This window comes from Nilaparvata lugens, chromosome 7 (genome assembly GCF_014356525.2).
Source record: "Nilaparvata lugens isolate BPH chromosome 7, ASM1435652v1, whole genome shotgun sequence".
Taxonomy (NCBI): Eukaryota; Metazoa; Arthropoda; class Insecta; order Hemiptera; family Delphacidae; genus Nilaparvata; species Nilaparvata lugens.
Window position 1 is genome coordinate 30,092,750 of NC_052510.1, and position 12,628 is coordinate 30,105,377.

At 38.3% G+C, this 12,628-nt stretch overlaps 1 protein-coding gene across 1 annotated transcript in view; it reads right to left on the minus strand.

The window, feature by feature from the left end:
- The window catches only part of LOC111045506 (serine/arginine repetitive matrix protein 2-like), a 92,236-nt gene that overhangs the window by 11,930 nt on the left and 67,678 nt on the right, over positions 1–12,628 (minus strand). Inside the window, 5 exon segments of the mRNA XM_039432495.1 lie at positions 87–4,052; positions 5,387–5,858; positions 5,861–6,061; positions 8,029–8,310; positions 9,549–9,719. Coding sequence (XP_039288429.1) covers positions 87–4,052; positions 5,387–5,858; positions 5,861–6,061; positions 8,029–8,310; positions 9,549–9,719 — 5,092 coding nt within the window.

Below are 12,628 nucleotides of genomic sequence, written 5' to 3' on the forward strand. Positions count from 1 at the left end.
TTGGTTATCGGATTATGGAGTATACTTTATAACAAATTTTAGAGTTAATGAATAGTGTTAATTAAAAGAGTGTATATTGAACTGACCTTTGGTTGTTTTTCCTTTGCTGGCTTTCTTAGCTGCTTTGGAGGTGTGCTTGCCGCGTCGCGATGACTTGGTGGGCGGCGGCGCACCGAACAGCACATCCAACTTGTTTTGAGCCAACTTGCCTCGCTTGGCGGGAACAGCTGTTCGCGGCGGAGTCATGGCCGGAGGGTCAAATAGGTCGTCCCCTTCACTTGAGCCCGGAGAATACGGCGATCCCACATCCAACTCTAGGATATCATCAGTTGCATCGTTGCCGTTCTGCTGTGCCCTAGCTGCTTTGTTCGCATTCAACGCTTGCAGAGGATTGTACGGAGCAGGTGTCGGCTTTGACAAGATTTTAGACGTAGTTATCTGTAGAGTCTTAGAAGTAGTAGAAGTGATTTGTTTTGTAGGCAACAAACTCGAGCTTTTGATCTGTTGCCCTTGCTGACTTATAATCACAGTCGTCATACCTTTGTCTGGTGATTTGTGTACCGATATGTCGACTTTACTCTGTGATGACAACAATTTCTGGAAAGGCTTCAGCAAATTGTCATCGGCTATTTTGGACTGATCACCTGCAGTGCTGGGAGATTGATGATTGGGGGAAGGCTCCGTACTCTGTTCTGGTTTCGGTGTGGAAAGCGATTTGAGTGGTTCGGGTGTCTTCTTGAGCTCATCTGCGTCCATGGGAGGAGTCAACGTGCTGTGTTCGAGCAGCCTTGCAGCGTGCTCCTCAATGTCTGATTGCAGACTTGCGTTCAAGTTGTCAGCAGCAGTTTTGTCTTGTTTGGAGTCGTTGAGCGGTTGAGGACTGGGTGATCGTGACTTGGTGGGGTCGAACGGGTCGTAGGGTGTTGTGGGAGGCGAGGCGGGAGTGTTGAGTTCGGGAGGAGGCTCCGGCGGAGTGTTGGGTCCCTTGTGCATCATCTCCTCCTCTTCGGCTGCCTCGTCTTGTCGCATCTCATCATCGCACTCCATCAATGGATTGTTCAACGTGCGCAGCTGAGGCTTATTTGACACAATTGAGAATTTGATATGCGGTTCGGGCGGTGTTTTGGGACCGGTACTAGTCATCATGAAATTGTGAGTGGAAGGAGACTCGGGCTGTTGGTCTCGCCTGCCGGGTTCGTGACCCTCGCCCATTCTCTCCAGCTGCTTCTCCAGGTCGTTGTGCTGTTTGTCGTTGTCCTCCCCGCCGCTGTCCGTCAAAATTATCACTTCTTTCGGCGAAGGCGTCTGCTCCCTGAACGGAGACATATCCAGGTCAATCACAGCTACCGGTTTAGCATTTTTCACAGTTTCGTTCAACCTTAATAACCTAGTACTCTTACTTAGCTGCGATTTCTTGCTACGGGCAGCAACATTCTCTTTGGAGTTCTTATCCTTTTTCTTTCTACCAGTGATGGGATCGACATCATCCCTCTTGCGTTTCGAGCTCTCCCTGAGAACAGGTGTGCTGGCCGGAACCAGTTCAGCTGCTCCTCGGTTCGACTTGAAATTCACACTAACCAAAATATTATCACCCGATGTAAATACTTCTTTGGAGGGCGCCGGCGACTGTCCCCTCTTTCTTTTACGCTGCTTATCATCTTTTCCTTTCTTTGTCGTTTTCTTTTTATCCTTCTTCCTCATTGCGTCTTTATTAGTAACAATAACAGTCAAGTTTTTGTGTGAATTTTTGTGAGCATCGCGGCCTCTGGACCATGACCTGGAGACCGACCTGGAGATCGAGCAGGACTGTTGGTTGTGTGGTGTCACTGACCGGGAGCGTGAGGCTGACGACCGCGACCACGAAGGTGACCACGATTTGCTCAACGAGCGCGAAACTCTCTTCGCGGGTCGGACCGGTGAACGGCTTTTGCTCTTTTTTTTTGATCGACTATCGTTGCGTGTTTTCTTCTTGGCTGTCTTTGCTGGTGGCGGGGGGCGTTCCCTCTCCCTCTCCCTCTCCCTGGACTTGGGTCTGGCTCGGACTCGTGACCTCGACCTGTCTCGCTTGGACGCCCTCTCCCTTGACAGAGTGCGCAAGCGCCGTTCCCTTGACCGCTGCCTGCGCGGCGGCGTGCGCGTGCGTCGGCGAGCGCGTGACCTGCTCCTTGATCGCCACGGACTTCTGCTTCTATTGCGCACACGCAGTGGCGATCTGTTCCTCTGCCTAGGAGGCGACAGCGACTCCGACGGTGACGGTGAAATATCGCGGCCAAATTCATCCTTTTTCGGCCGTTTTGGTCTTTCACTGATCAACCTCCTAACATCATACCTTTCCAACTCCTTTCGTTTTTCCTTCTTCTTCTCCTTCTCCTTCTCCTTCTTAGTTGGCTCTTGCGCTGGCGCCTTGCTTCTCTCATCCTTCTCCTTCCCGTCTCTGTAGTTTCTCTCTTTTGTACTTTTCGACAACTTTTTCCATGAGACATTCTCATCACCCTCGCCAACTTTGGCAGTTTTCTCTTTGAATTTAGAGTCTTTACCCTTACTACTTTCTCCAGATTTATCTTTTCCCGAATCTTTCTTATCTTTTTTCTTCTTCTGTTTCTTTTCAGAATCTTTGTCAAGGGGAGGTGTTTTCGATTTGCGAGCAGACGAAGAAGTGTGTTCTTTCTCTTTCTCAGGTACATCTTTATCATGCTTTGATTTAGCTTTCTTATCCTTTTTAGAAGATTGTTTAGGTTTATCCTCAATGATTTCTCCTTCCTCAAACTCAAGCATGTCCATCAACTGCCCTTTCAACCCAAGCAAAACAGATTCATCTGTCTCACTGATACAATTTGACTTTTTGCTTTTCTTCTTCTTTTTCTTTTTGGACGACGAGTACTCATCTTCGTTGGATGCAGAATGTGGGACACCTTCCGGAATTTCATCGAAATTGACATCTTCCGATTCGGAAATAGTTTCTGTTTCCAAGCCCTCCAAGCCAGGTAGGGAGGAAACTTGCAGGTTGTCGGAGTTGTTGAGTGTTCCACCTGAAACAGCTGATGTGGCCCCGCCGATAAGGCTGTTATCATCATCGGACTCGAACACATCATGTTCAACATTTTCACCACCATCTTTACTTTCGGCAGCTTCACTTGCTCCTTTATCGAGGTTATCATCTTGGCCATCATAGACACTCATTTCTTCATCAGTGATGTCGATCAGCCCATCTGGTTTCTCTCCGGCGTCGATTTGTTTCTCTTTGCTTTCAGCTGTTTCTTTTCCAACCGTACTGATACTGGTTGCATCATCATTTTCGTCATGGGCGTCTTGAAGGTTGGCTTCCGACTCGATGGCAAGATCTAGGACATCCTGGGTGCTTCCTTCGTCTTCACCTTCTCGTGACTGAACACTGGCTTTCTCCGATTCTCCTTTTTCATCAGCTTCAGATTTCTCTTCGTGCTGAGAACAAATCTTCTCTTCATCACCAAGACTTGCTTCCTTGTTTTCATCGGTCTCTTCAGTCTTTTCAGGAATGGGAATTTCCTCGTTATTTAATTCAGCCGGAATTGGGATGTCTTCCTCCTTCATGTCGGCTGGGATAGGAATATCCATTGTGTTTTGATTAAACGACTTCAATTCTAAATCGTTCAATTGGTTTTCAATATCATCTCCAACTATTTTCTCAACATTGCTGCTTTCAGTGTCGTCATTCTCTTCAACCTCTTCTTCATCGTCATCATCAATTTGTGCATCCTCTTCACTTGCTTTGGGCAGGTGAGGTTGGTAGGCCGGTAAGGGTATGTCGGGCAGGTTGTCAGAGCTGGCCGTGATGGGAGACTCGCTGTCCTCGTCAGCCGCATCCTCGTCTTTCTGCGCCACCAGGGTCATGCTGGTCGAGCTGTACATGGAGAAGTTGGGACACTCGGCGGCCTCTTCCTCGGACGAGTCACTTGGCACCAGGCCGATTGTCGGACACATGCCGTAGTTCGGGTGGCTGGCCGGGTCGTCTGGCTCGGGTGGAGGCGGTTTCCACCTTTTCGGCAGAGGTGGGTAGGGAATCTTCGATGTTCCTGTTCAAAAAACCATAAAATCACTTCAAGAAAATAAAACAAATTCCATGTAAAAAATATGAGCAAAAAATTCCATTATATATGAAATCAAATCTTCTTCACCTATGACATTTTTTCATTTCAATGAAAATTTGTAACTTTCAATGAGATATGTTCATGTACAGAGACTAACAGAGTTCTTTACCGTTTCATGTACAGATCGCATATTTTCATGATCTTAATTGTTATTTATTGGTCATTTTCATATCCTGAAAAATACTCGTAAGGAAGCATTTCAATTTTTCAAGTGTTACGAGGAAACACTTTAAAAAGTTACACAAAAAATAATGAGTTCAAGTTAACTGGAAAGACCTAGTTTCTGAAAAATGACATTCATTTCATATCGTGTATGAAGTTTTGGAACTGCGGTACACAGGAAAAAAATAGTCATTTATACAACAGTTGTATAATGGCGGTGCTGACTTGTTTTTAAAGGTTAGAAGAAATCAACCAACTAGCGTTATATGACAAGATGATTGAAATAACAATGATTATTCGATAAATAGCTATGTTTTTTTATTATGTAATTCGAAAAATACATTTTAAGGAATCAAAAGAAGGTAACTCAAACATTCTAATCCGAAACTCCAATAGTTTCAAATTGAGGTTATGTGCACAATAATTAATTAATCCATGAGTTTTCACTTAGGATGAAGCAATCAACAGTTCACTATCAACAGAATTTTAAAAAGGTTGATAATAAAAGCAAAATTAATACTAAAAGATAACTAAACTAAAAGATATTGAATTTATAGTGTTTCAAGATCAGGAATTCAACAAATTTGAAATCATGAAACTCCAACAGCTAATTTATTTCACATCAGAAACAGGCCACTAACGACTGGACAAGTGTGTCTAACATGTGTGAACGTATATTTCTGTTCATACAAGTTGTGTCATTGGCAAAAGGCTTCAAAATACATTTTTGAGGTTGGGCATTAATTTGTGTCTCGATTTTTTATTTATTTTTCTTCGCTGCTGTATTTGAGGTTAATATTTTGTATTATTATAATTTGTAATTTTCCAGTGGTTTATTTATTGTTATTGATTATTTTATGTTATAAGCTGCTGTCAAACAGCTGTTTTTCATTTGAAACCTATCTGTTGTATGTAATTTTTGTTTGAAGACATATTCGTTGAAACATGTTCGACACATGTTCTACTTGGTGGCCGGCCTGATCTAACGAGTTAATGTAAATTCAAGTATTGTTATAAAAGTGAAACTTGATACATCACAATTTATAAGACATGGATAATGAATTAATTTAGATGGATAATGAAAGAGTGATATCTACCAGCTTCATCTGACGAGGAGTTTGAGTCACAAGGCTCAGCCGGATCGTACATGGTATCGGGGGCGGGGAGCGGGGGCGGCAGCGGAGGCGGCGGCCTGTCATCAATGATGAGCCCCTCGTCATCACTGGCCGCATTGTCATCTGTGCCAATATTCATGAGAATGGCTGGAGGCTCGGGGGGCGGCTCCAGGGTACCGAAATTCCTGTCGCTGTCATCGGCCTCGCCGGCACCATTCGGCTCAATATCACTGTAAATATCCACCTCTTCGTCGTCATTCGACGAATGCGATGGCGAGTGCAGAGAAGGAAAGAGACTGGCGTCGGGCATGGGAGGCTGTTCGAGGGGAGGAATCATCATGGTTGGCTTGCGGGGCGGAGCAGTCATCCGGAAGCGGATCGGAGCCGAGCCGGTGAACGGCGAGATTCCGATTCCGTAGTTGGACGAGAATTCGGAGCGTGACTGAGGGAAGGAAGTCCATCCAGCTGATTCCTGTTTCCAAACAGGTCGAGGGTGGGAATGCCAGCTGACGCGCGGCTCATTGAGAGCTGCTGGGTCCCAGATAGAGTGGGAGGAGTTTGCTTGCTAGCTACATGCTTCCTAGCGCAGATACCCAGTCGTTTGGCCAAACGTTCCTTGGGCGTTTTAGCCACAGTTCCTGCCACCCTTGGACCGCCCTGTAATATAAACAGCATGCTGTTCACAAAAAATCAGTCTACCAATTATTTAAACAGCTTTTATAGTTTACCATTCCTATTTTGTATCCCGCCTCCGTTTTGGTCGTATTTTTTGGGGCAAGACAACAGAGTTTGAGGCTATCTTCAGGTCTCAAAAGAAAGCTTTGAGACGGCTTTTTGGCCTACTCTTATTTAAGGAACACAGCCGTCTTACTGCTCCTGCTATTCGAGTATCGGAATTGGCTCTATTTTTTAGAAATAAGACTTTTCTTGAGGAGTATTCATGTTCTTTTAAAGTTTGTATATAGACAAACCAAGGTCTATGAATACAGGTCATGACACAATCCCGTGATGCATTGCAAAATCGCCATTTTATGGGGTTCTAGTTCACCAATTTTCAAATTTATCAGCTGTTATAATTATAGATTGAACAACATGATGAGTTATTTTGTTATATTGTTCAAGGAATATTGCTTGGCTTTGAATTTTAAAATAAATTTTTCCCACAGAATAATAATATTTAGATTCTAACTAAGAACTGAATTGTTGATTTTTAGATTTAATTCATTGGGAACTTTAAACTGTTTTTAAGGTTAGCCTTTTGTCCCAATGCCTTATGAATCATAACAAATTACAAGAATAAAAACAATTTTTAATACCGTAATAAAATAATGAATTATTGAACCATTTATTATTGAAATTTCATTATTAAAAAATCGAAAACCTGAATTTACATATTATCTGAACCAGAATATTGTTTTTAAAAAGCATAATGCATGATTTTGTTATGAGCAGTTTGGAATTTTAAATGTACCGCCATAAAGACCCCACATAATGGCTGCTCCATAAGGAACACGAGTGTCATGACCTGTATTTATAGACCATGATACAAACCATAGACTCTCTACTCGATAAAGGTCCATATTACATGGTGATAAAAATTTTCAGAGCCTTGCCGCAGAGAATCCAAGAAAGTGCTACTACTCATAGTTCCAAAGATAGCCTGAAATCTATTCTTTTGAATGAAATTTGAATATTTGCCCTCACAATATTGATGATTTTTTTTTTAATCTCCACTGTAATTCAACACAATCATATTATGATTTATGTATCATGATTTCATTCATCTATTCATTAATTCTTCACTGTTCCCATTTATATTTTAGTTGACTTTTCATACATCACTAGAGCTCTGCTCTATCAAGAGATTTAATGTGAAAATTGTAGCCTATAATAAATAAGAATATCAGATTTCAAAATACTAATCGAAAGAAGATCTTTTATCATTACTAAATTGTGTATTGCACATCACTAATACTGTAAAGCAATTAAAATAAGAATTTTCTAGTTACATGGAGATAATAGAAAACTTAGTGGAAAATATTCATTAATAATATTACAAATATCAACCAACCTTCAATCTAATACTATCACAAAAATTAACCGACCATCCTTCAATCTAATACTATAACTAATAACCAATATGGAAGAGCAGGCTGAAATAGATGTAATACCACAAATGAACACATACATTTTTGGGCTCAAAATATATGTGTTTTCATCCTATATGTTTGAAATTGTCAATGTTGCGTTTCTTAACAGTCTATCCTAGTTGTTCAAAATTGATCAATTCTGATTTTGTTTTATTCATTCAATTATCTATATATTAGGACAAATATAATACAAAATACAGGAAAAAAGAAGTTTCATGAATTTTTTTTCAATTTTACATTTTTATTTGCCTTATGGTTTTATATGAGACTCTAATTAAAAAAGCATTGAACAACTGTTGAGTGTTCTAACACAGCAAATTGAATCAATGAAAACAAAATTTCAGAACAATTATTCCATGTGGTTGAACAATTAATCCTTGTATTATAGTTAATTTTAATTGACTATCGAATAATGAGTATGAGAATTGGATAGTTGAAAGGAGCTGACATTTGAGGAAGATGCATTTCACTTACTCCTCCGCCAGTTCTTCGTCTCTTCACCCTTCTCTTCTTCCGCTTCTTTCTGGGCAACGACACCTCGATAGTTCCTTCCTCGGTCTGTATCACTTTTATCCTGAAGGCAGCATTCGTCTTGCGCTTTCGTCGCTTCTTGCGGCCAGCTCTCGTTGCTCTTCTCGGGGTCGCCGATGCCTGATTGCTTCTGACAGCAGCCGCACGCCCACCAGCACCAGCGCCCATCCTGCGTTGCGATCCTACGCCCGAACCTGACGCCGCCTGCAATTGCGTAGCTCGCACCTTTCAATTCAACAAATTGCCAATTGAACAAGGTCTTTTCATTATAATATAACTTTTTTTCAAGCAACAGGCTTAAGCCTAAAACTATCAATAATGCCAATTATTGATTTCAATTTAAAAATCAATTTTTATTGAATCAATTTATATTTTCGTGAATAGGAAATAAATTAATTCTTATTACCGTTATTTGTGGAATAAGGGAAGTAAGAACATCCATTTTTAATGCCTATCTTCATATTCTTTGTCATTAAAATGCAAGAATTTCCTCATTATTTGCGGAAAAATTTGCAACAGGCGATTCCAGGTTTTTCAGAAATATATCAGCTATCCAAGTGATTGAGTTCAATCCAAATATTAGCTCTATTATAAAATAGAACTTTTTTCAATTTGAGTATCAAGCAAGAGGATGGTTAATTCGCATGTTTCAATTCATCTAATTGTAAATTGAACAAGTTCTTTTCAAAATAATATAACTTTTTGAGTATTAAGCAATATGAAATATTTGTTAATTCTTCACTGAAGCTCTCTAGAATTAGATTAAACAAGGCGCATTTTTTATGCTCCATTATAGAATTTTATTGAGATTATAAAATTAATTCGACATTCACGTTTCATGACCATTCAACGCTTCACGAATGACTGTAAACAAATAGCACAGTAGCAATAGCAACTCTTATTCACAATTTTTTTAAACTACAATTAACTCTATTTTATTTTTTCAATTATTCAGTATTACACAACTTCCAGAGAAGTACCACAGGCTTCAGCCTAAAACGGTTCCAATGCCAATTATCGATTTTCATAATAAATTTATGTTTGTGGATAGGAAATGAAATAATTTCTATAACAACCGTTATTTGTGGAATAAGGAAAGTAACAGTATCCATTTTTAATGCCTATCTTCCTATTCTTCGTCATTAAAATGCAAAAGGCGTGTCCGGGTTTTTTAAAAATATCTCAGCTATCCACGTGATTGAGCTCAATACGAATATTAGCATAGCCACCTCTAATACAAGGCCGCGGCCTACGATATTGCAACGTAGCAGTGTAGGCCTAGAATCTGTCATGATAGGTGAAGATTTTTAAAAATACCAGCTGATCTTTCTCACCAATCATGTATTAGATTCTAAAAAAGAATCGGCAACGCTATCCTCCTACCTTTCTCCACTGCCATTATAACTTGGACTTGACTATATGATGCATTTGAGAAATTGAATTGAATATGGCCCTGTATATACCTGTGACATAGTGGCGGCGTTTCTGGATGTAGGATGACCCAGCAGTGACATGATTCGCTCGCTTTGTCGAGTCCTGGGCATCAGCCGAGACTGCCTCAATACAATCCCTCCAACCCCGCCACGGCGTGTTCGTCTTATATTTATACTCCATTCTTCATCTGAGAACGAGTCCTAGACAAAAAGGGAAATAACATTTAGATAACGCCGAAAAGAATTAAATAAAAGAGTGGATGAAAATAATCACAGTTTGAAATACTATTATATAAATAAAACACAAATAATAGGCTATGTAAGCCGTGTTAGTTCCGGTTTAGATAGTAGATCTAACACGAAGAAATAATAGAATTAACTAGCAAAGCTTACTTGGTACATGATAAAAATAACATTTTAGATTTATGAAAAACGACAGCACTTTTCTTCTGGAACAATCTTTCACGAAACTATGAGTCTATTTGTTCAATTTGACTAGACTTATAATTAATTTCACTAATTACATAAGGCCTATTGTCTAATGCAACTAAAATAGGATTCCATTTTTGTTTTACTTGTAATTGAATTGAAATTATTGTCATCATGCTATTATTTAATGATGGAGTATCAAAAAGAAAGAACTACTTTTTGAACCCTTTAAATTATTTTAAAAGTTTAGTTTCAACTGAACTAGGGGAATTCAAACGATAAGAGTTGACTACAAAAGCTTTAGTTTCTACACAAGTGGTCTGTAATTTAATTTTACATACAATAAAAATATTGACACATTCAAATAGTTTGGTTTAGAATTAACCTTTCAATAGAAAACTTTTTATTAGTTACCAAAGTTCTTCAAATTAATTTGTTTATAAAGAAAACAAAATGTATAACACCAGTTTCAAATCATCTAAAGATTCTCAATTGAAATTTGATAGACCAGCTTTCGGGTATTAACGCTAACTTCTTAGAGTTCTGTAGCTTATGACATTCAAATTCACGAAATGAAACGTGGATTTCAAATATTTTACTCAATGATCAGGGATATAAACATATTTTGACATTTTTTGACTGCCAGTACAAATCTAATACATTACAAGATTATTAAGAGCTTGAATTGACCATAACCAATCATGTGAACAAGATGGTGATGACAAAGTAGAGAAGATCAGAGTGAAGGATTTTAATATTTGCAAATATTGAGTGTAAAATGAAAAGCTCAAAAAAGATATGGGTTAAAGAACATTGAAGACTATTTTCATCAAGCAGATTCGTTAGACAATCAGATCTATTCGAATCAGCAATACAAAATTCATTCATTTTAGCATTTTTTACATTTAGGAAGATGCTAAAAAGTTAACACAAAATAAGCTACGGTATTGTAATCTACTATCTATGAATTTTATAATGGACTTGAGCCAAGTTCAATTCGCAAATCCAAAATTAATCTCCTGTGAATTTTCAGAATGTTTGCTCCATCTATCAGCAGTGGCGTAGCGGAAGGGGCGAAGGTTTCCGGGTTACCAACCCCCCCCCTTGAGCCCAAGAAAGAGGCCCACAAATCCAAGATGTAAAAATGTCCACAATTATCATTTTTTTAATCTACAATCTACAAATTCATGCCGACAACATAACTAGGTAAGGTCTAAAAACTAGAAGGCCCAAAAATTTTGACACCCCCCTACTTATTTCAAAATCTTGACTATGCTACTGTCTATGAGAATGTTTTCTAGGATACAGAATTCTATTTCCACGTGAGAATTTCATTCTTATGTATTCTCTTATTGGCTAAGTTTGGTTCAACACAACACACTTTGGCTGCTGCCTGACAACTGACTGCCTCTTAACAACAAACCATTCCATCATCTCAAATTATAGATTCTATCAGCAGATATCACAAACAGGTAGCCCAAAGCATATTGTGTTGATGGTTAGCTACAATATTCAAGAAGAGATATTCGGGAATAATTATTTTGAAGAAATAACAAACGAAAGGTCACCTTACAATTTATTTCTATAAACTAAACAGTTTATTCTTAGTTTAAAATAATTATCTCTGTCAACAGCTATTGACTTGTCTGTTACTGAATTGAAATCTGTACTTGAATACTTGAGTAAAATTGGTTGCTCCTCCAGTAAATTTCAAACTTCACTGGGTTTAAAATTTTACGTTTTGATTGGCAGAAGAATTGAATTGTCTGATTTGAAGTAATCATTTGGTACAGTAAAAATTTATAGAGAATGACTGTCATTTTGATTGCAGTATTGTTGTAATTATTACGTCAGTAATTAACTAATAACTTTTATGCTTTTAGCGTAGTAATTTCTGCAAAGACTTCAAAGACTCAATGCCAATGCCTTCACAGACTTCATACATCATATTATCAGTTTTCTAATGATTTTTGAAAGGTAATTGATGGGCCCTTGACGTAATCGAGTAAGTGCTTCAGTTTATCAAACCTTTCCTATTTTACTTCAAAATTGTATGATCAATTCAACGTTGCTATTGAATTTGAAGTAGTTTTTAGTTCATCGATTCATTTATATCGGATTTATTCAAACCAAATATCATCAATCAAATATGATCCATAGTAAATTGGCGTTTTTGAATTGTATTCCTTACAGAAATGCATGACCATTGAAAATAAATTCTTAATTATTTAATGTTGCATGTTCCAGTCTTATCAATACAAATGACATATTTCAAGTTAGAGAACCATATCATATGAACTGTGATTTTATCGCTAAATATTCTATCCAACTGATAGAAATAATTTTGCAAATTAAAAATTAAAAAATAATAAATTATTATTATTGGAGATATTGTATAGAAATAATTTTGACTCAGAATAGTTTCAAATAATTTATTGACATTCAAAAGATTAAAAAATGTAACATTAACATAAATTACGCCAAATTTCAAGGGTAACACTTAAATGATGACAGAGATTTTTTAAATTGGAAATTTAGTAACAGCTCTAGAACATCTTTCAACCTTATTATCATGGCTTCAATTACTGGGGATTTGGGTGATGAATTAATTGTCTTTAGAATATTTATTTCATAATAATAGTCGACGTGCTAAAGAAAAACAAAAGAAGTTTAAAATACTG